This window comes from Telmatherina bonti, assembly GCF_933228915.1.
Source record: "Telmatherina bonti genome assembly, chromosome: 20".
Taxonomy (NCBI): domain Eukaryota; kingdom Metazoa; phylum Chordata; class Actinopteri; order Atheriniformes; family Telmatherinidae; genus Telmatherina; species Telmatherina bonti.
Window position 1 is genome coordinate 11216507 of NC_136618.1, and position 25288 is coordinate 11241794.

At 39.8% G+C, this 25288-nt stretch overlaps 1 protein-coding gene across 1 annotated transcript in view; it reads right to left on the bottom strand.

Moving 5' to 3' along the window:
- Nucleotides 1–8889: 8889 nt before the first annotated feature.
- Nucleotides 8890–25288, bottom strand: part of mmp16a (matrix metallopeptidase 16a (membrane-inserted)) — a 93764-nt gene continuing 77365 nt past the window's right edge. The window contains exons 8-10 of the mRNA XM_079259879.1: nucleotides 21726–21876; nucleotides 18917–19032; nucleotides 8890–10836 (exon numbers count right to left, since the gene is read on the bottom strand). Coding sequence (XP_079116005.1) covers nucleotides 10502–10836; nucleotides 18917–19032; nucleotides 21726–21876 — 602 coding nt within the window. The 3' untranslated portion in view covers nucleotides 8890–10501. The remainder of the gene's footprint in view (nucleotides 10837–18916; nucleotides 19033–21725; nucleotides 21877–25288) is intronic.

Genomic DNA, 25288 nt, shown 5'->3' on the forward strand with positions numbered 1-25288 from the left:
TATATATTTTGTCACACAGGGGGTCCCCAAGGCTTTGGACATTCAGATCCGTTGTGATTAATGTCCACACATTGTCTCTATTTTAAGACCAAAGAAGTGATGCTTTCTGCGACTCTGGCTTTCTCAAAGGACACGGCTCAGCCAGAGTACATTATTTATGATGATAAACCATCAGCATAAAACCAAGCTCGGTGTCAGTACGGGGTGGGGTTGGGGATTCAGGGCTTTTTAGTAGACACAAAGGGGTTCCTGAAGGAAAAGAGGCTGGAACCACTGGCCTACGTGACCCTCAACCTGCAATGTAAGATTATGCTGGTTTGTTGTTTGTAACCTTGGTATTATTAAACTACATGATTGCTAACCTAAGTGAACTAAACTATATCTTTACTTCACTTTGGTTATTTATAAATCAAATATATTTTTCTTTTTGTCTCGTCCCATCAGCCCCATTCCAGTCAGGCTGATGATGTGAAGGCGGTATGTATAGCAGCAGCGCCGGAGAACCAAATGGCTTTTAGTCAAAACATAGTGGAAAAGCTGAACAAAAAGTCAGCAATTAAGGGGGAAAAAATATCTAATACTGTTTAAACAGAGCAAAGACACGTTCAACAAAACCATAATGTGTCTCATTCTGACCGTCTGGAATGCAAAAATAAGCCATGAGTATGTTTTGATATGTGCAAAGGTGTTATTCTAAGCAGATTTCTCTGAGAAGGTACGACGCAGACAGAAAATAGAAAGAAATAAAAAAAAACATTTGGAAGTATGGAAATGATAGAAATTGGAACCATATTACTACAAACTCGTCTGGTCTGAGCAACCTGGTAAAAATCCTAAGACCCTGAAATAGTTTTTTTCTTTGTACATTTTGTGCATTGCAGCCGAGAAGCGTCATTGATTTGTTCATTCAAGATTGCTCTATGTGGCGCTCGCCGCTCGCACTTGCTGGAATTTCTCAGTTGGTTTACAGCTGCAGAGATATGAAGATGAAGGAAAAGTCTCTCCGCCTCTGAATGGACCTAAGGGAGATTGGAAGATGACTTTCATCTGTCACACTTCATAGTATCTATTCTATTTCATCACAAAAAAGTGAAAAATCACAGCATGGCCCCATACTTCTTTGAAGAAGTGATAGAGAATGTGAACGGAGGGACTGGAGGAGGACTGGCATGAAAGGTTGGCATATGATCAAACTGTGAATAAAACACTGCAGTAAAAGGAAAAAAAACCATTATATATCTCAGGTACAGCTGGTTCATATTTGAACACATGTATTGAAAAGATTTTTAAAAAGTTCCTTGATAACCTTTCTACTCAGCAAGCTCAACAGTTTTCCAGCAGGGAATGACAGCAGGCCATGCATGAACACTGGGATGAACGAGACGAAGATGTGCTGAACACGTCTCAGGTCTGTTTATTGACCAACAGAGAGGCGTTTCCAAAGACACAACAACAAAAAAACAAAGGAAGGACACATTTAGTGGGACATATGGTATAAAAAAAAAAGAAATAATCTTAAAAATGGATGTGATTAGGGCCCCTCCACCAAATATGACATGATCAGATCATGATCAGAACAACTGAGGGTTTGGAAAGCTCCGCCACCAGTTTTACTGCCTACGCCTGCCAAGCTTTTGCTTTGTGACTTACAGTTTGCAATATCAGTGGTAGAATTACTTAGGGATATGAATTGGTTTACATAAAGCATCAGCTGAAAGATTTTAAATGATAACAGATAAAAACAGGCTTTGATATTTCTGCTTAGCAACACACATGACCTAGCTAGCTAATTAAGCTAATGTATTTTTCACACCAACTGAATCTGACTTCTTACTTCACTGTTACTACATCCAGACTAAAAATAAACACTCTTAAAACAGTTTAAAACTATTTCTGAAAAACATGTCATGCAATGACTTTGAATCACATCTGCTTTGCTGCATTACTGGTATATTTTTGGAGTTGAAGAAGATTTAAAAAATACATTTGCGTACAAGCTCTTTAAAATTGGTGTAAAATTTGTGAATTTGATTAAAAATATTGCATGTCATAAAATAAACGTATGAAAGACTTAAATGGGAGGTTGAGTGCAAAATACTTAACATTAGCAACAGCTAGTTATGCTAACTAGCATTGCACCGGACTTATAGCAAGCAAGCTAACACCTTGCATAAATTTGATAAAACTTAGACATATAAATAACATGTGAACTACCTATTAAGTTGGTTGATGAGCTGCGCTTTGGTGCATTCTTAAAGTTACTAGTGTAATATTTAGTGAGATTTTAGGAAAAGTTAGGGTTCTTAGTGTGGATATTCGAGTATTGTGCTCATGATCATGCTATCACGAAGGATCACCACAAAAATCCACCCACTCAGTCACCATTTTACATCAGATGGTTTCACAAACTTTGATAAGACACAACCTAACAAGTAGAAACTTCCAGTGGTTAAAATGTTTTATAACTGTTTAGAAGTAATTTTATCTTAAAAGAAATTGAGAGTGTGTCTTTTTGATTGACAGGTACCTGATATCTGACTGCAAGGAGGCAAAGTGTAGCAAAACTGGTGTTAAGCCAGCTACCAGCATGACATAGCTTTAGCCTGCCTACCTCCATTAGCTCCCTGGTTAGCTCAGTTAGCTCTTAGCTACTGGCAGGTCAGAGTTTGATAAGTATCAATCATCCACTTCCACGCTCACAGGCCCCCTTTCAGCTCTGACTGATCATCTTTTTTTACAACCTATGCTCAACATGCTAACAGTATTGCTGTAGAAAATGACTGTTTCTGCTCCTTGCATCTCGTGCTCTATCTGCAGGACATGTTTACCAATACCTGAGTTTACATGGAAAACTAATTTCTTTAATCTGATTAAAATCAATCAGATTAGTCCAGTTCACGTGCACACCAGATAACATAATCCAGTTAGTTGTGTGTAAATGATCTAAAGATTTAATATGATCGCAATGCTTTGATTTAATCAAACATCTGTTTGACCAATTCTAAACCTTAACTCTCAGATATTCCAACAAATCTTTTCCCTGGAATTCATCAAGTCATCGAACCTCCACATGGTTTAATCATGTGCAAAAAGAATACAAACTACAGAAACTATCAGAATGAGTGTAGACAGGGCGTTGATCGGATCAAGGTGGATAAGCTGAAGTATTCAGTTGGTTCAAAAGTGGTTCATGTAAACTCAGCTACTGTGTGTAAGTTGTCAAATAAGCACTTCGTATTTATGTCGTGTTCGATTGAAACAAAGTAGTTCTGATGGTCAGTTTGCACTTGAGTAAGATAATGTCAGAAATTCTTTCTTTTGTCGTTTTCATTAAATGTTCACATCAGATGAGTGATTTATCATATCCATGAACACATTTATCCTTTGAAGTGATTTTAAAACTGAAAAATACTGCTTCTATGTAATAAAATTCAACGTTTGACAGGTGTGCTTTGCCACCTATAGCTAGATAGCGAAGTTTGGCGAACCCTCACTTTACACGAACAATAATCAGACTTAACATAATGATCCGACAAGGATTTAACAGAAAGTGGCAAAAAAAAAAAAAAAGAGTTAGGAGTTGATGATTTTTGGGTTGAGGGGATCTGCTTCCCTCCCTGCTGCAAAACAGTCCAAGTAAATAACCACAGACCTCCATCTGTTTCTCCATGATATGTTTGAACCTTTTCCATCCAGCCAAGGCAAACAGGTTGACCCCCTGTGACTTTCAACAGGCTCCCTGTATAGCTGCCTCAAAGTGCCGCAGTAATAACCACTACAATATACTGTATAGTCCTTAACCTACTGTATGAAGGGGCCATTAAGTAGAGCACCGTGAGGACTCGGGTTAAATGAGAAAGTATGGCTTCTGTTCCCATTTTAATCATTCAAGTCTGGAGCGAATGACAGTAGGAAGAGGAGGAGGGGTACTGACAAAAATAGCAGCACTGTGGAGAAAGAGCCCAGGCCAGTGTTGGTCAGTTTAGCACCAAATGTTTCAGCCTAACAGGCGCAGAAGAGGCTGCAGGGACGGCACACGGTTTTATCCAGGCTCCATATGCGAGGTCGACATGCACACGCACACATCTCAAACAGATTGAGTTGCTAAAAGAGATTTGCATTTCTGAAAACCAACACACAGACACACCACGGTGGGTAAAACAATGAGCTTCAAAAACCAACTTCTTTGTTCTTTAAACTGTGAAACACCCACTGAGCAGGACTCTGCTAAACAAAGAGCGCTGTGAGTCTTTCTAAAAGTTTAAACTGCTTGTATTGCTGCTCAGCAACAGTATATTTTACATAAACAACAGTAAACACAACCCAGGGACATGTAAGAGGCAACGCTAATATGTACATGGACACCCACTTTAAGTCTGTGCTTACAGTGACAGAGGGAGAGCAGACAAAGAGAAAGAAGCAGCAATCTAAACATAGCTGAGAACATAATGCCTTTGTCTGAAAGCAGAGAGGCAATTTTACCACTGAATGGCCCTGTGATGAGAAGCAACAAAGTGTTATCACTAAGAGTGCAGTTTCATCTCACACACACACACACACACAAACAGAGAGCCTGTGACCACAGTCAGTAAACCAGCTTGACCTCACCCACTTTGTTGTCAGTAACTGTATGTCAAATGTGTCCCAGCAAAGCCAGAATAAACAGCATGCAGCTCCTGTTTCACATTCAGCCCACAGTCAATGCCAGCGCTGCGCTTCTGGGAGATCCACATCGAAAACAGTGATTTTTATCATGTCGCCCAAAATTACAGCAGCGCACAACGCCAGACACATTCATTTTCTTTAAATCAAATGCTGATTTTTATTTCCCTTCCCCTGGGGCTGCTGATGTACATCTCTGGAGCTCAGATAACACTGTTGTTCAAGCCAATGAAGGCCCTTATTTATCATTTATGTGCACTGTGATGGAAGGCGCGGTGAACGCTGATCCAAAGGAATCAGGCATCATTTCATGTCGGTAGTACGGTTTCCATTAATGAGTGAATAAAATCTAGAGCGTGAAGTCATGAAAAACAAGACATATTTGCATGTGCTCATACCTGTAAAGCCTTGGCCACCCAAGTCTGGTCATGGAGATCCATCCTGCAACTTTTAGATGTGTCTCATCTCCAACACATCTGACTCAAATAACCAGCCCGTTACCAGGCCTCAGCTGAGCAGCATGACATGCAGATGCGGGGAATTCAACCATTTCATTCAGGTGTGTTTGGAAAGGATGCTTCTAAAGCAGGGGTAGGCAACCCTAGTCCTCAAGTGCCACAGTCCTGCAAATGATAGGAGTTTCCCTGCTGCAACACACCTGATTTAAATCAATTGCTAATTAGCAGACTTGTGCAGAGTTTGATGTCAAGGGAAACTCCTAACATTTACAGGACTGTAGCACTCGAGGACCGGAGTTGCCTACCCCTGCTTTAGAAGCATCCTTTCCTTTCCTTTACCCCTGCTCTAAGGCCTTGTCCACACGTAGCAGGTATTTCACAAAACAAGGATATTTATCTTGGATTGGGTCTGTAATCCACACTAAAATACAGATTTATGCAATTGAAAACGATTCTTTTAAAAACCTCCGACCAAAGTGAAGGTTTGCAAATTCTCCCTTTAAACGCCTGCATGTGGACAAGCAGTATACAACCAGAGTTTTAGGTTTTGAAACGTCACCGTCTGCAACAAAATTCCCATGTGGTTGCACGTGTGACCTTTGTTTTCAACAGCATGGACATCCTCAGAGCTGTGATGGCGTTATACGTTGTCCAGGTGCTTTGTGTTTGTTTTTACAAGCTCAAATACCGCTCCACATCAACGACAAACGGCGAAGGATGACATTAAGGATTAAGTTATTTTCCACCACCTAACAATATCACGTTCGTGTTTTGTGGAAGTGACGTTGTGAGACAGAAGGTTATTCTGATTGGATAGGATTGGGGCGCTACCGCCGCCTGAAGGTTTGATATGTTTTGAATGTGTTGAACAACGTAGTTAAGCGGATAGGTGTGGATGGATTTGTTTTTCAAAACGAGGTTGCGTAGACTCTTTTTTTTTTTTTTTACTGGCCGGAAGGTTGAACATATTTGGTTTTATAAAAACCCGGCTACGTTTGGACAAGGCCTAAATGTTGCAGTATAGTAGCTCTCCAGGACCCGGCTTTGGAACCCTTGGCCTACTGTGTATAAAGCAGAGGTGAAGACCTCAATTCACAACAAAGTAATCCCAAAGGACTTTACAGACCTAATCAATTCATGCCAATTCATTTTGATCCGTATTAGAAATAGTGCACATTAGTCTGATTTCATAGTAAGTGTTCATTCAAGCCAATTTCTAATTCTGCCTACGGATTGCATCAGATTTATGCTGCTAGTTTATGCTAGTGGTTGTAATTCAGCAGAAGTTGTCACAACATGAGGAAAAACTCTAAAAAGTTAAAACAAAAAGATTTTAGCCTCTCACTCCGACTGGCAGCTGCAAGATATGCAAAAAATATATTTTCTACATTGATTAATCTCAGTCTTTATGAAGATATAGTTTGTAAACACATTCAATGTAAACAGTTTGGTAATGACGATGGGTGGGGGGGATTTTATGTCTGCTGATAAAAGATTAAACTGCTGTAGTAATTTTCTTACGAGACGATGCTTTTTCAAGTGTATAAATACTGCAAGATATTAATACACTCAGGTATATAAAGCCTAGCTGGAGGCTACATGTAGGCTGTAAGCTACATGCTAGTTCAGTCCTGTAGAAGACGTAGTTGTCCTAAACAGAAAATAAACCTCTAAAAGAAAAAGCAGCCTCTAACTTTGGCCTGATGCTGGGTAACATTAGGGTGATGCACTGGAACAACTGGTGCATCGGCCTGCATTTTCATGTTTTGTCACTAGACCGATATCTTATCAGATGATTAAAAAAATTAGCCGTATTTCCATATTGTATTCACTAACTGAACATTTTAGAGACTATAATGATCTGTTCATTATTGTTACTGACATCACTTACATATTACCAACATAGTTGTTTTTATATGTTAGTTATGTCAGCTGTTTCCATCTCGTTCTGGCTTTTTATGACTCCTTGGCTCCGCTCATCCTCTCCTATGTTTCTGTCCAGCTGTCCTCCTCAGTCTGCTGACAGGTTAATATATATTCATTTTTCTCCCATATGGCTTTTCATTGAGAATAAACCTGCTTCTTAATCTCACATTTGCAAAGAAAACTGACTGATTATTCACATGCTTGCTTGTGTACTACAGTCATTACTGGAGAATTCCACTAGGGGGCGCACTAGAGAACTCAGACTGGAAATGATTGTCAAATTATAACGTGTAAACGAAATAGTGTACTATATTTTATGTTAAATGAGTCTCAGAAGACCAGTGGGTGATGAACTCTTTGAGCCAATTCAGATGGACGAAACATCTCATCGACAGTTTCCGCTTTGTTTCTTTATAATCTTTTCCAGTATTAGAACTTCATGAACTTCTAAAATAGTACTGATCGATCAGCAACTATTCTGACGGGAATGATCCATGGTGAAGATGTGGGTAATTTTGGACCCAACGATTTACGGTTTTACAGATTGGTTACTACACTGCCCCTACTGGTTACTTTCATATTGCAGCATGTGATTGTATATTTGCAGAGGTATTCAACTCGGTCCTGTGAGGTCCACAATCCAGCAGGTTTCCCATGTCTCCCTGCTCCAACACAGCTGTCTCAGATGAATGAGTCTTTGTACAGACCCTGATAAGCTGTTTGATCCATCCATCCATGCTGTGATTCAGGTGTGTTGAAGCAGAAATAAATGGGAAACCTGCTGGGCCTCGTAGGACCGACTTGAACACCTCTGATAAATTGTTAATTTCTGAGGAAATCTGCAAACGATGCTTCAAATAAACACAAAACACCGTAAGTTGTTGCTGCTACTGTTAGTAATGCTGTTATTTTTATTATTATATTATTATTTTATTTATTATTGTGATATTCTACTGGTTTAATGCAGATTATTGAGCATTATGTTTTAATATATTCATATTACTTTTCTTTTTCTTGTCAATTGAATAAATGTGAATAATTTCATGTCAATCTTTTTTTTAAAAAGATTTCTTTTGTCTCATTTTTGTTTAATATACTTAGAATATTTTTTTTTATTTAAAAGCATTTGTTTGAAGTAGACATTCTCATTTTTGTTTATATTTGCAATAAAGATATTAATCCACACTGAAAAATAGGGATTTTCCTTCAAGGGGAAAAAGGTTTTGATTTAGTTATTGATTAAAAAGTACCAGAAACATATGGTATCGCATCGACAAAAAATGTTGGTACCGCCGATCCCTAGATGAGCCATCCAACGCTCACTAAACTGTAAGTGGTCATGTGGGATGATCCTCCTGCAGGTCATAGCTAATCATTTAGTTAAATTGTTTTATCTTTAGTTTCCATTTTTTCCATTTATGTGATTCACCAGAGTGTTTCTGCACCCGAATGCACATCAAGCTCAAGAAAATCAATGTTTTTCTTCCTTTTCTTATTCAAATCCTCTGGAAACTCGGTTATCAATGAACAAAAGCAACATTATAAGGTGATTTTTTTGCACCCCGACCGTTTTAATAACGTTACAGTTTAGATGTTAAATATAAAGCTAACAAAAGAAATATAGATTTTCTTTCTTTTGCTGCTGGTTTGATAAAAATGTTCCAAGCTGCACGTTTTGCAACGACAACGTAAACACTGTCAAACACAAGTGTGAAGGAAAAGATGAGCAGAGAGTTTGGAGGCGGCTCTTCGTCATATATTGATCAGTTTATTCATTCAGTCAGGACATGGTTTTTCTGTCGTCCCAGAGTCTTACACAAACAAATCATTGTGAGACGTCCAATTTGTTCTGACCAGAAAACAGCAAAGAAAGAAAAAAAAAAAAAAAACCAGTATGTGATGAAAACAAACACACATTCAGAGACTTCTTGCTGCTACAGCGAGGACGCTGCGAGTGTGCAAGCGGTTTGTTGAGGCCAATTCCATTGGTTGGATTTCCAAGTAAAATCACAAATGTACCACTTAAATCTGCTTTTTTTTTTCTTTTTCATTTAGTTGTACCTGTGAGGAAGAAGGTGGGGGGCGGGGGGTACACTTTGAAGGTACAAAAATAAATCCAAACACTATTTTCCAGAGGAAACTTCGTCCTCGGTTATTAAAAAAGGGCAATCCAAAGCCGCGTTGAGCAGATCCGGTTGTGTTTACAGTAAATGCTAACATGCACGTTGACACAGGCACTGAGCTCCACTTGTCTCGCTTTGTGGGTCCTCGGTTACGACACAAAAGCATTCTGGGAACTGTGAGATCTCTCAACCAAGGCAGCCAACTGGTTTGCAGGTGACCAAATGGATGAACACTTACCAGCCCGGTTTCTGTTGCGCTGAAGTTAATAAAAAGTAACAGTAACGAATATCTCAACACAAAACTAGTGGCTTTACTCCAGAACCTTCCGACAATAACGTTACATTATTCTCAGTACAGGCTTATCCTACGGTAAGTTCTGTCCAGAAAGGCTCAGCAAGCCAGTGCTGAGGATTCTGGGTAACGGAGTAAAATTCAGAAAAATACCGATCACAACAAGCACATATTTAGCTCCTTTTAAAAACAAAGAAAAGCAGTATACAAATAAAAAAAAACTCACAAAATAAAAGCCAGAAAAAAAAACCAAACAGTAAAATCAAGCACAAGTAGCATGATTTATAATTAAGGCGAGTTAAAATATTGCAGAATAATTTGGCCCCTGTCTCTCAAACAGACTGCCACAACAGTCAAACTCCCTGACTCCTAATCGCTGCAGGATCCAGAGAAAAGGGAAAGAACTCAAACACCCCCAGAAATAAGAAGAACAGTAAGAAAAAGTGATCCTCTTTGGAGAGAAACTGACGTCATTTGGTTTGGTTTTGTCTCACAGGTGTGATAAAGGGAACGGCGAGGACCTCCTTTTCTCAAATCATCAGAAATTAAAAACAGAAGAAGAGATCGAAGCTTTGAAGAATGGCGGCTGAATGTGAAGGAGGGGGATTAGAAAATAGAAAAGTGTTGTTTCCCCGACGACCTGATATGACGAAACGATGCCGTGCCCGGTGGGGGAGCGTCCCCCTGAAAGTCCTGCCTCGGCAGAGAAACAGAAGACGACCAGAAGTCAAGTTTCTGAGATACAAAGTGTTGCTGACCCTCTTTTACTCTGTTTTTTTATTTATTCCTGGACTTGGACCGAGCATCCTCTCCAGAAAACTGCCCCCCCTGCTCCCCTGTTTGTTAAAAAGGCCGGGGGTGGCCTTGTGTGACGGATCACAGTCAGACTTTCTGGCGGTCTGAATGGACGAATCAGACGCCCCGAGAGAAGGCGGTCTTTTAATAAAGCTGTCCAAAGTCAGTCGTCCTCCTCCTTTCACAAACCAAGGGCCGTTGTCACGGTTTTCTTCTTGCCCTCAACCCCCCACCCCCCCCATGTTTCAGACCCATTCCTGCATGGAGCGTTTGCAGTACAGTATGTGGCGCGGCGTGCCCTTCCTCTTGAACTGCACCACCGTGTAGACCAGCACCAGCAGGCACAGCGCCAGCACGCAGGGGATGACGATGGCGATGGCCTTCACCGTGCTCGCCTCATTGTCCAGCTCGATCACCACGTCCGAGTTGCCGTCGCCGAGCGGTGGGCGGCCCGGGTCGATGCGCGTCAGCTCGCAGCCCATGAAGTCTTTGAGGATGGAGCGCGGGTATCCCTGCTCCACTCGAAGGAAATTGTTGTTGAACTTCCAGTACTCCTTCCCCTTGTAGAAGTAAGTAAAACCTGAATGGAAGGAAACACAGACATCCCGTTACTGTCGGTACATCCTGTTACTGTCGGAACATCCCGATACTGCCGGAACATCCCGTTACTGTCGGAACATCCCGTTACTGCCGGAACATCCCGTTACTGCCGGAACATCCCGTTACTGCCGGTACATTCCGTTACTGCCGGAACATCCCGTTACTGCCGGAACATCCCGTTACTGCCGGTACATCCCGCTACTGCCGGAACATCCCGTTACTGCCGGAACATCCCGTTACTGCCGGTACATTCCGTTATAGCCGGTACATCCCGTTACTGTCGGAACATCCCGTTACTGCCGGTACATCCCGTTACTGTCGGAACATCCCGATACTGCCGGAACATCCCGTTACTGCCGGAACATCCCGTTACTGTCGGTACATTCCGCTACTGCCGGAACATCCCGTTACTGCCGGAACATCCCGCTACTGCTGTAACATCCCGATACTGTCAGAACATCCCGTTACTGCCGGAACATCCCGTTACTGTCGGTACATCCCGCTACTGCCGGAACATCCCGTTACTGTCGGTACATCCCGTTACTGTCGGTACATCCCGTTACTGTCACATCCCGTTACTGTCACATCCCGTTACTGTCGGTACATCCCGTTACTGCCGGAACATCCTGTTACTATCACATCCCGTTACTGCTGGTACATCCCGTTACTGCCGGTACATGCCGTTACTGTCGGTACATCCCGCTACTGCCGGAACATCCCGTTACTGTCGGTACATCCCGCTACTGCCGGAACATCCCGTTACTGCCGGAACATCCCGCTACTGCTGTAACATCCCGATACTGTCGGAACATCCCGTTACTGACGGAACATCCCGTTACTGTCGGTACATCCGGCTACTGCCGGAACATCCCGTTACTGCCGGAACATCCCGTTACTGCCGGTACATCCCGTTACTGTCGGAACATCCCGTTACTGCCGGTACATCCCGTTACTGTCGGAACATCCCGATACTGCCGGAACATCCCGTTACTGCCGGAACATCCCGTTACTGTCGGTACATTCCGTTACTGCCGGAACATCCCGTTACTGCCGGAACATCCCGCTACTGCTGTAACATCCCGATACTGTCGGAACATCCCGTTACTGTCGGAACATCCCGTTACTGCCGGTACATCCCGTTACTGTCGGAACATCCCGATACTGCCGGAACATCCCGATACTGCCGGAACATCCCGTTACTGTCGGTACATCCCGCTACTGCCGGAACATCCCGTTACTGCCGGAACATCCCGTTACTGTCAGTACATCCCGTTACTGCCGGTACATCCCGTTACTGTCGGTACATCCCGTTACTGACGGAACATCCCGTTACTGACGGAACATCCCGTTACTGCTGGTACATCCCGTTACTGCTGGAACATCCCGTTACTGCCGGTACATCCCGTTACTGCCGGTACATCCCGTTACTGTCGGTACATCCCGTTACTGTCACATCCCATTACTGTCACATCCCGTTACTGTCGGTACATCCCGTTACTGCCGGAACATCCTGTTACTGTCACATCCCGTTACTGCCGGTACATCCCGTTACTGTCACATCCCATTACTGTCGGTACATCCCGTTACTGTCGGTACATCCCGCTACTGCCGGAACATCCCGTTACTGTCGGTACATTCCGTTACTGCCGGAACATCCCGTTACTGCCGGAACATCCCGCTACTGCTGTAACATCCCGATACTGTCGGAACATCCCGTTACTGTCGGAACATCCCGTTACTGCCGGTACATCCCGTTACTGTCGGAACATCCCGATACTGCCGGAACATCCCGATACTGCCGGAACATCCCGTTACTGTCGGTACATCCCGCTACTGCCGGAACATCCCGTTACTGCCGGAACATCCCGTTACTGTCAGTACATCCCGTTACTGCCGGTACATCCCGTTACTGACGGAACATCCCGTTACTGACGGAACATCCCGTTACTGCTGGTACATCCCGTTACTGCCGGTACATCCCGTTACTGTCGGTACATCCCGTTACTGTCACATCCCGTTACTGTCACATCCCGTTACTGTCGGTACATCCCGTTACTGCCGGAACATCCTGTTACTGTCACATCCCGTTACTGCCGGTACATCCCGTTACTGTCACATCCCATTACTGTCGGTACATCCCGTTACTGTCAGTACATCCCGCTACTGCCGGAACATCCCGTTACTGTCGGTATATCCCGTTACTGCCGGTACATCCCGTTACAGCTGGTATATATCGTTATAATCTCCTAACCGCGCTGTGAAAAACCTGCTTTTTTCCTCCTTACTCTGTTTTTAAAAGCTTCTCTTCCGTGTTCAGACACATTTAATCCTAAAGACAGAAAAGTCACTTTGCCAAAAACGGCTGTAAAACTACGATTTATTAAATATTTTTCTCACTTTTAACCATTTAATGCATGAATTCTTCAAAAACAACGCAACCTTTTTATTTTACCTCTACAGACATATGCAATGATACTTTTAGTTTATTAGTGATATTTAGGATTTAACATGATTTATTTTAATGTTTTCTCTAAAATATTTAAAAAAATAATATCTAGTCATTATTATATTGTGTAAATCTTCTATAAAATATAGTCCTATCATCCCCCCCCCCCCCCCTATTTATCACAAAGGCAAAGTTAAATTATATCATATATTTATTTATTCTCCAGTGAGTGGAAACGTATTGGATGACTCACTAACATCCACTGAAGTGGTTTATAGACAAAAAATACCATCGTCATTTAGGATAATGCAAGAAAAAAGCTTGTAAATATAACTTGTAAATATAAAAGGGTGAAAGGAAAAGTTCAGCCTTCAGCCTGAAATTTTTTATAAAGTCTTCTCATATGTATTCATATCCTCTCATCAAAGAAGAAAAAAAGACGCCGCTGCCTGTAAAAAAAGCTGAAATTGACCAAAGTAATGATGAATAAATATTTTATGAAAATCATTACATTATTTTCTAATTATGGTTTAATAGAAATATTTTTTTTAAAAATTTTTGTAAAATTTTAAAAAAAAAAAAAGCAAACAAATAAGATAAAATAATACATGTTTACATGATTCATAAACTAATATTTTGCTGAACAATCCTTTAATGTTTCCACTACAGTCAGGTGTTTTCTGTTCCTCCTAGTCAGACTTCTGCACCTGTTGACAGGTATTCTGTCCCATTGTTATCAGAAAAGTCATGGTATTTGTCCAGGACTGTTTGTTAGTTTTTTTTCCTTCAACTCAATTGAATAAAAAACAGTGTCTTATATTGCCAAATTATTATTTAGCAAATTTTTAGTTATTGTTCCTTTTTTGTCTCCATTTATCTGAGTGACTTCTGTAAATTCAGCCTTTTTCTTTAATAAACAGACCTGATAACGACTGTATGCACACATAACGAGTAGTTACTAATTATTATTTTTTTAAATTATTTATAGGTGAATGATTGCTTCCAACATATGTAAGTCGCTTTGGATAAAAATGACTAAATGACTGTAGAATAGAATAGAATAGAATAGAACAGAATAGAATAGAATAGAACATTGATTTTCATTTTTATCCTCAGTTAAGTTTAAAATCTTTTTTCTTATCAGAAACAGCTGAAAATATTCACATCAGATATTATTATAATTTGTAATTTTCAACCTTTTAACAGCAATTTGGTTCACATAACGGCAGTTTTTATGGAAAATAAAAAATCTCCAATAATTTCCAAAAATGTATTGTATACTTTTAATTTGTAAAAAGTGGTGAAATCTGATCAAATAAAATAAAAATTTAAAATAGAAGGCTAGTCGTCAAAAATGAAATTGAAACATAAAGGAAAGCATTAGTTTATTAATGTAAATGTGGAGTCAACCGTAACATTCATTGGGACTTTTAACAGGACATTTTGCCTGTAAGATCAAGTTTGTAAGTTTTTTTGTAGCAAAGCCAGGTTTTTTTTTTTTTTTTTAAATTTTTTAGAAGAGCTGGGATTAAAATTTAAAAATGACATAAAAATATCTCTGGAAATCTCAGCTATATTCAGTCAGTTTTTTGTTTATTTATTTTTTTCTCTTATTAAAAACTGTCAAAAAAAGAAGCTTTAAATGAGAAAGTGAAGAGAAGGTGCCAGCAGCTCAAACAGCTGAAAAAACTCCAGTGTGCTGCTCTGCTGTTTATCCACTGTTTCCGTTTCAGCTCCTCTGGGACACCTCTGACTGCCCCCCCCCCCCCCCCCCAAGGGATATTTATATCAGTCATAAAAGAGAAAACAGGATCCAGACCCCCACAGAAAGAATGACAGAACAGTAAGCTGCGATCTGCCACGACATCCTGAAGTCAGAGGTTAACAAGTTCACGGTCGGCTGTAATTTAACGGCAACTTGTTTCACTAAAAAAATGCAGAAACGACACCAGAGAAGTCTAAGACGCGATAAATTAATCAGAGAGGCTGATCCTGAATTCAGCTGCATCTTTTAAGTGACTAAACTTGAAGTTCTTATCAGTAAATTCAGTGTAAAAATAAACCCAGCAGCTCTCCTCTTCCTCACCGACCTCTCCACAGTTTGTGTCTCGTAATTCATTATTCATGTTCAGTCTTCTCTGAGAAGATGAGGGAGGAAACGGTCTCGGTCTCCAGCAGAGGAGGACCGCGACTTCCCGAGTCAGAAGAAGTGAACTTTTTCAAAGACTCATCTCAGACGGAGAAGAAATGATCAAACAGCATGATGGAGCAGAGGAGTTGGACTTCAGACTTCCTACATGTTTAATTAAACTGGTGGCGTCTAACCAGCTTTCATGGCTAACCGTGCTAGTACGCTAAAGCCGGGAGCTTTTAAAGTCAAGCATGTTTCCTCAGCAGGAAGAATCGAAGAATCCTTCCAGGTCACAAAGAGTTCGTCTCTGAATTCAGTCCAAATGACGTCCCAGCAACAGTCTGTCGCTGTTGGTGACGTTGGGCTGAAACACTAAGACAACCAAGTCATTGGTTATGGTTGCATGATGTTTCTTCAATTAGGAATTAATTGTTTGCTATTAAAGTCTTTTTCTTCAAACATATATGGAAATAGTAATTTTGAATTGAGGTTTACATTGAAAACATCTTTATTGGCATTTACTTTATTCCTCTTTAGATGTGGAGGTTGGGAAGGGTTCTGACTGGATAAAGCTGGGCGATATGACCATATATCATCTGGACGATAGGAAATGTCTATCGTTTCATATCAGGCTCTATTGTTTATCGATAAGGTGCTTTACTGCAGTATTTCATGTCAAGATGCGCTTTACGGCACGCTGCAATATATAAACAAACATGGAGGAAAACGGTAGCAGACACGTTTCAGAGCCGGATAAGTCACTAAAGATGACCAGCCAACCCAAACCGATGAGCTTGTTCATAAAAGATGAGAAATTTCTGTCGCATGGATGCGGTTTGGATATAAAAAGACTGAAGTGGAACCGACAACAGACTAGCTCACAGTCCCAACAACGGACTCCGACACAACTAACTCATTCTATCACCTGCGCAGGAATCAGGATAAAGATTACAGAATAAAGAATAGAGTCAACAAGCAAAAGCAGCATCAAGTGGAGGCGAAAGCTCATAATAAACTCCAAACCAAACGCTGCAACATTTCATTTACCCATGAAACGTCATACGGCCATAGTTCCCGCAGATAGAAGGAGATCACTGCTGCTGTTGCACATCTGACACATAACTGATGACTGACACAATATTATACAATTTGATATCGTTATGGGGAAATAAAATGAGCCATATGGGGATATGAGATGTTGGTCATATCGCCCAGTCCTATGACTGGAAGGTCTAACTGGTGGTTAGCCCACTACTTTACTTTATTTAGCAGCTGATGAGGAAAAGAAAGATATGCTACCAGAGAAGCGAGACATTGTGCGGACGGAAAAATGATGGGAATTAACTTGGAGAAAAATTAATCAGTTTGGATTAAAAATGGGAACAAACAAGACACTTACTTTGGAATTAAATTTAATTCGGAATTGTCTTTTTCTTTCAGAAAAAGGCGTGTCCATCTTAATTTTCCATCTTTTTAAAGCAGATTTAACTTTTATTCAGAATTAAAACTTACGTAAACGTGGCCATTACGCAGGATTAAGCTAGTTTACCAGCGGGATGATGACTCACAAGCTAAACCGTCACAAAAATGTCACAATTCAGGAGCAAAAAAAATGAGACGGAAAGACAACAAACATTTTGCAACAAACTCCCACGTTTCTACAGTCGTTGAGTTGTGTTGGTTTAACACCAGTAGGTTCAGTTACGTTTTCACACTCTTATATCCTGTGTTGTTACAGATGTTTTCCTTTAGGTGCTCCCAATGATTGCCTGCTTTAAAGAAGCTGTTGGGCTTCTCGAAGTCTTCTAAGTACAGCAGCTGGTTTTCTACTTTGCTTTTGCTGTTGTTGGAGTTACCTTTTGTATCTGACTCCTTTTCTTCTCTCCCCTCTTTTATTCTCTTTCTCCTCACACTCCCCCTCTACTAGTTTCCCCGTCGGGTCCTGCATTAAACGTAATTTAGCAATTTCTACAATAGAGAGCAATAATCCAGTATCAACAGGAGCCTTATATCATCCATTAAACTCCCCTTGGAGTAAATAAGTGACCCTATTAGGAATTTAGTGACAATAAAATACAATATATAAGCAGGAGAGAAGCTACTAGATGCTAACTGCTGGCGAACTACAACTGGGACGATGCTAAAAATGCTCACAGTTTTCTTCCAACAACCAAGAGCATAAAAACAGAAAGTTGCGTGGCAAAGCTGACATTTTCTCATGGTAATAAAGCAAATAGCTCCTTTATTTGGCTTAAATAACGCTCAAACTACTTCTGTATTTGCTGTGAACGCAGACTTAAGTACTTTAGTCTGGGTTTTGGTGATTGTTCTGGTTGTGTGTATGAAACACAAGCCAGTCGACACACAAGTAACGCTCTCATTCGGAGTTTAGATGTGGAATTCAGACCACGCCTGACACTAAATTTGTAACCTGGCAGCTGCTTTTGTTTGGTCACAGTGAACATGATTTTAAGTAGAAAGAAAAATAGAAAGATCCAGAAGAAGCAGCAGAAAAAATCGACAAGAATGATTACTAAAGAGAGGAAAAGATGGGGGCAGATGTGAAAGTTAGCAGGGCTGAGCTTTTGTGGGTCAGAACCAGGTCAATGTTGCCCTCAGGCCCTGAAATCATGCTGCTTCACCAATGTTATCAGCGGCACACACAAGTATGCCTGCTTATCTGGGTCAATGCTGCGAATGTGGCACTTGACACAGTGTCTCCATAAACAGTGAGGCTGGCAAATAAATGTAGGACAGCACATTCATGAGCTAAAATGCAAACACAGTCCATGGATATCGATTCATCCTTCATGCTCTGATTGATGCCTGCCCCACCTGGCCTCAGCAGGAGGCGCGATCGGCGTCTGTACTGGCAACAGATTCTCGCCACAGATGGGTTGAGCATTCAACACCACCTGCTCTGTTTTTCCCAACTGCGCGGCAGCCAACAGCATACCCTAACCCACCTGGTTTTACATCCAATGGGAAAAGCTTCTCTCCTCACACTATCAGACCGGCCTATAGCTGATCTCTCTGAGAGCGAGAAGTCCCGCCTTCCCACCGCTTAGTGAAGGCCAGTTGGCTGAAACCGGAATAGGAACCCAGCGGTGGTCTTGTCTTTTCTACTTTCCATGGTCCTGCTCCAACTGGGTCTTACGGCACGCTGAGCAGGATGGAGGGATTATGAAACACTTTGCTTTTGACACAATTCACCAACAAAAAAAAAGGGGAAAAGGCGTTTTTGGATGAACTTCTGTTTGCAATAAGCAAACACCGCCTATTTCCCTTCATTCTGCATGCATGGAATATGAAAGCATGCCACCCACTCCGGGCCAGTGTATAACTGGGGCAAATTTCAATCAATGCCACCCTGGTTTGCCTCCCACACAGCATGTGCCGGCGACCAGCTGAAATCAATGCCGCCTGGCACATGAACTGTGTCGTTAACACCATGTCAAGAGTACAAGGAGAGAAAGGTCGTACCATTGGCTTTGTCGACGAAGGCCCCCTGCGGCGATTCAGGCACACCCCTCCACACTGTGATGGTCTTTGGATAGCCAGGGTCCATGGTCCTCATTTCCTCGTTGTAACGCCAATACCTGAACAGGAACAAATGAAGACAAGCAGATGTTTTATGTCTATAAAGGCTCCTGTAAACAGAGCTGAAACTGACAACAGATGGTGTTTTATGATCGACTGTTCAGAGGTTTCTTCAGATGAGTGCATTTGAAAATAAATATAATATCTGTTATAACAAGACAGATGATTCAGCAGATACAAGGCTCCCTGACAAGCAAAGGTTTGGTATAATATCCGCAGATGCTTCTTCAGACCTGTTTGGGATCCATGTAATCATACTAAATGGTATTTATTAAGTTTGTTAGAGATATAAACGTTGCTTTTGCCATGTTTGCTAGACTTTGCAAGCTCTTCAATGGCTGACTTCACTTATTTCCTTTAAAACTCCCTGTTCCCTCCACAAATTTAGTGCTGTGTAGTGACGTTCATGGCCAAAAATGTGCAACAAAAATAATATTTTTATCAGTCCCCCACCCCCATAAGTAATTTCATTCATTCATTCATCATCTTAACCGCTTAGTCCGATTAAGGGTTGTGGGGAAGCTGGAGCCTATCCCAGTGGTATTTGGGCAAAAGGCACGGTCCCAAAAGAAATTTACAAAGCGTACACTACAAAAAAAGAAAGAAAAGAAAACTATTTGATCATTTTACAGCAGTTTTTTGTGGTTATTTCTGGTCGCAATATTGACTAGAGGTGTGAAGTACATCAACAGAGTATAAAAGACATCAGAGAAGAAGACTGGATCTAAAAAAAAGGCCTTTAAAACAGGAATTATTGCAAAATTCATGTTACTTGCTGTAACAAAATGTTAAATTAATTTTAAAAAGGAGAAAAAAGCCCAAAGATTAGCATTAGGGTTAATTGTAATACATAAAGAAACAAGATCTTCTGATCAGAAATTTACATTTTAATGGTTGGATTAATACTATGATAGATGGTCTGAAGTTCTCTTAAGTTGAAAATAAATACATTTATATTAAAAAATTGGCTAAAATCAGGTAAAATACAGCATATTAGATATTGGTAAAATGGTCGAAAAGAAGTGGTGTGATGCTGAAGAGAAGTCTGTATCACAGTGAGGTTCATCAACCATAATGTATTTCTGCTTCTCGCTATTCGTCAGTGGCTGAATCGTCCAACCTTGTGTGTTTGGCAAAGGTTGTGGATGTACTGAGGCTCCATCTGTCAATGCCGTGGGTGTGTCAGAATGAAATCTTAAGGAATATTAGCATAAAAGTGTGTGGACGACAGAATCCCATCACTTTAACATGATGGTGCAGCTTTTCTTTGTAATTTTATTACTTAAAACTAACATTTCCTATTTCATGCAACACATTTACAACATTTTAGGCTTGAATTGATGTCTGTGAAGTACCGAGACGACATTGTTGTGAGGTGGCGCTGTACAAAGAAAGCTGAGTTGCATTTATCAAGACTTATTGTGTAAATCAGGTCAGAGCAGTATGTACTGTATGAACTAAATGTTGTGACTTTTTTGTAGGAGAATGATATAAATGTAGATGATAATTGTTATGGTTTAATTCAGAGATTTTAAGTTAAAATGTTTAACGGAATTAATTTGATGATTTATCAGTAAAAAATAATCAGTTTCAGAGTTTGAGATAGGTTAATGTGCCCAAATTCTTTTATCAACATGAAAACTTCATTACCCCTAACCCATACGGGTGAAGAACGCTCTTTTTGTTTGTTTATTTTATGGAGAAAAGTTAGTAATGAACAGAAGAAAGTGAAGTAGAGTTTGAAGATGTTCTCTATCCTTTGCACTCAGTGTTCAATAAAATTGATGTTCAACTGCAGGCTCGTCTCATCCTTTTGATGCAATTCCCTTGCAACTGTATGTACCTTTTAGTCTCAGCATTTCATTTAACTTTATTTTTACAGCTGAAAAAATAAAGAAATGAAGAAAAAAGGTTTCTGTGTAAATGCTTACCTACTGCAGTAAATGCTATAAATGCTAGTATGGCTAGCTAATTAGCTGTGCTGTGAAAATCAGTTTTATTTTCTGCATTAAGAAGCTTTCAGCTTTGACTTATCTATTTTTTATTCTTTCAGTGGATTTTATATTGTTTTGCTTTTTCAACGCTAAAACATCTGATTAAAAAAATATATATATATCCAGTCTCGTGTTGAGTGATAGCAGCTAAGCTAAGGCAGCTAAGAATTATATTATCAGGTTTAGAAATATTTAGTTTTCTTTCCTCAGATGTTTTTAATGATTTAATTCTTTGATGACATGTAATGTAAAAAATTAGACTTAAATAACCCTGTTCACTCAAATCGATGTTCAACTGCAAGAACTGAAATCTAAGTAGGATTAAAAATCTTAAATTGAGTACACAGATGCTTTTTTTTTTTTTTAAAGGTAAGATAATTCTTAGTTTTTATGCCAGAGAATTCCTCTTGTTTTAAGAGTATTTTTACTTGTTTTGGGATGTCTTGACAAGCCAAAATTTCTTTTTCTGTTGGCAGATAATTTATCTAATTTTAAGCAACATTTACATAATTTTTGGGTTTTTTTTTTGTTTTTTTAAGGCTGAGTTTTTGCAGTGTAACCCAGAGTATCGTCTCGTCCTTTTGACGCAGTTCACTTGCATCACACCAAACACACGATCACATCTTTAAAGTAAAGTTTTAAGCGACATGTTTAAGAACATCTAAATGTGAATCTCCTCTTCCTCCACTTGCACCTACTTGTCCCCCTTAAAGAAGTAGGTCTTGGCGACGTCTTCCCACCACACGGCGGTCTCGATGCTCTGGGCCGGCATACCGTGGCCAAATTGGGTGATGTCCTTTGGGTATCCAGGCTGCAACACCGTGTCCTTAAACACCCAGAACTGCTTACCTGCACATCAAGAAAAAATAAATTACAAGGACAGGAAACAGCAGGGATCAACCTCCAGGAGCAAATCACACGCCAAGGGTCGATTTAAACGGATGGAAACAAGCCCCAGAACAAACGATAAGCAGTAAGCTGTTGACTTGTGTTAGTGTTTTTGAAGTTTATGTTGCTCTAATTTCATATAACACTTAGACATAGTGACAAGATGCTGGAGCAATACTTCAGCGTTGGTAAATGATAATAATAATAACTCAGTCAGATAAAAAAACAAACCACAAAGACCAGACAGACAAATTAAAACTGTTTCTTATTATCTATAAAGCCAAACAAATGCTTGAGACATAAAAAAAACACATTTAATTAATTTTTTTATTTTATTTATGTCTTGTCCGGCATTTAAGCATGCAGAATGATGGTCTGGATGCTGAGCAAATTTACTTTGCCAAGGAGAGCTTTACTGGTATGATGACTGGTACTATTTATTTGAACATATGTAAAATGTTTCATTTATGAAGGATCTTAAAATCTGAGCGATCCTCAGGTTTCTTTATAGTTTCCTCTCTCTTTGCCTGTTCATATGGCGTAATTAGTTTAAACAGCAGATTTTTGACAAAGTTTGAAATGCATTTCTTCATCAGTGGAGATGTGGGGGAGGCCAGGCAGAAGCATGAGTGGGGGTGGGGGTGTTATAATGAAGAATTATTAAAATATGAATCCCAAACATCAAGAATGAAGTCTTTGTATTCTTTCTATAACCTCAGGACAAAAAGAAATATTTTGATTTCTTTTACAGTTTCATTAATGCGTGAGAACAAAAGCCAAAGAAAGCATTTAAATGTGGAAAGTGTGTTAAAAGCGGCGGGTCTGACGCCTAGCTCAACAGGCTCTGAGAAACCACGCAGAACATTTGCAAGCTCAGCTTTAAGATGACCCGACTGCTTCACTTTAACAAACGCAGGAAACGGGTGTGAAAAAACGGCAGACATGATCCCAGCAATATTCACGCTTTCTTAAAGGACACAAAGCCGACATTTAAGCCGAGAGAAGTTTTTAAACTTCTAGAGCGAGATAGATGGAGAGGAGGAAGGAACAGAAGGTCAGGGTGTTGGTTGGATGTTAAATGGGAAGGAGAGACCTGCAGTGGCCTCTTTTCAGAAAGGAAATTCCTGTCATTTCATGTCTTGCTCTTACAGCGCTCCGCTCACCGTGGGTCATGCTTCCTCTGGCCTTGACACAAAAACTAACACACCACACCCAGAGATTAATAGAGTCTTGCCTCCCTCCAAAAACCCCAAAATAAAACAAGCACTTTCAAGCTGATTCATTAAAACAGAAACTGAACTATCTTCTCTCCTTTTTTGCATAAAAAGCGACTCTATTCTGTTTTAGTTTTCAGTTCTTAAAGGGAAGGCGACTTGAAAGAGCTTCCACATTAAAGTCTCGCTTCATCTTCAGAGCGGTGAAGGCTGCTTTGATGTGCTGGTGGCTCCTGCATCTGCTGCAGTGCAGCGACTAATCCGCTGCTTGCCCTCAACATGAAGAGTATGAGGAGTCCAATATAGGATGAAGATTTTGCCCCTCCCGCCCCCACATCCGAGAAAAAAAAGAAAAAGAAACCTGTTTTTTATGGGCCGCACACAATCACAAACACTGTTAGAGAGCAAACGTGCTTCTGACTGTTTAACTTAAATTACACACATTGTAAATTAAGTTTGATCAAAGTGTGAACTTGTGGTAAAGTTTCTTCTCTTTTTCTAATATTTCTGTAAAATCTATTATTTATGTAACTGAGTTTTTCTATCTTGACTCATGTGTAGTTCATAAAGGTTTCAGACCTCCCAGACTTTAACTTTACCAACATGGGAAAACTTTATGTACCTTTTAATCTCAGCTGCATTTCATTTAACTTTGTTTTTACAGCTAAAACCACAAAATATTAGGAGAAAAAAAATAAGAAAATGAAAAAAAAAATCTCTGGGTAAATGTTTACCTACAGTAGTAAATGCTATAAATGCTAGAATTGCAAGCTAACTAACTCATTACGTGTGTGGAAAATCGGTTTTATTTTCTGCATTAAGAAGCTTTTAGCTTTGACTTATCTGTTCTTTCAGGGGGAATTTATATCATTTTGCTTTTCCAACACTAAAATATCTGATAAAAAAAAGAAAAATCCAGTCTAGTGTTGAGTGATAGCAGCTAAGCTAACACTGTTAATTAAAATTAAGCTAACTGTTCTTTTATAAAATAGGTAGCTCAGAAATATATTTGGTTTAGAAATAGTCAGACTTCTTTCCTCAGATGTTATTAATTATTTAATTCTTTGATTACATTTAATGTAAAACAAAAAAAAAATCAAAGTAAAATAACCATGTAACACATCAGCTCCTCAAACAGCAAAGATGAGAAGCTAATAATGCTAGTAACTGTCTGTTAGCATCATGTAGTTTTGGCATTTCTATGCTGTTGTTAGCCATGCAAGGTATGCTAACCCTAACCCTAAGAGGAAAACACAGACAAAAGCACATTTCCCTTATTTGTCTTCCCTTTTAGCTTTTTGATATCAAATTGGCCTTGCTCTACGCTAGCTGTCAGAGCTGCTTCAGCCTTATGTCCCTCCTTTCTACCTGTATTTAAATCCCTTTTAAAACCAATATGTTTACACTGGATTTTTCCAATTTTTTATTGTTCTGGGTTTAATGTTTTATGTGTGCACAGATGTAAATACTACGGCTTTGATGATATGCTTTTCTCACAATTTGATTTTCACGATTATTTGGGTGCATATTCAATTTAAATTCCAATTCCTCAGTATTGCCGGATTTTAGTTTGCTTTGTAAACACCAGTACATGTGAAAATGCAGCATGAGACCAAGTTTACAGACTACACCACAAGCCAGATTTCCCAAATGAAAAAATTACCTGTGTGTCAGTTTTTAAGATTTATTCAGTATCAATATATCTGAACCAGCTGTATGTTTCAAAAGCCTGAACTGCAAATAAAAGGGCAGCTTTGAGTGTCTGTTGGCTTGCTGTTACTGCAGTACTCAATATGTGCATTACAGAGTTTTAGAGCTTTCCACATGTCCGGCTCTGCTTTTCCCTTCAAAGCAAAATATCCAAAATGTGTCCAATCTTTTGACTTAAACTGTGATTGTGGAGGTTTTATCGACCTGCATTTTTGCATGTTGTCTGCCATTCTCCATCTTCTGTTTAAGTGTTTTCCAAAAGTAAAGTTGTAACTGTTTACTCCATTTGTCATCTGAACATATAAATATTTAAAATTGGAAAAAAAAGGAAAGAAAATAGATTTTTGCTGAAAAAAAAAAAAAAAACTGATTAAAAAAAGTGTAAAACAAAAAATTCCAAATTTAATGTTAAACAATTTTTTTCTCCCACCCCTTGTAATTACATTTTA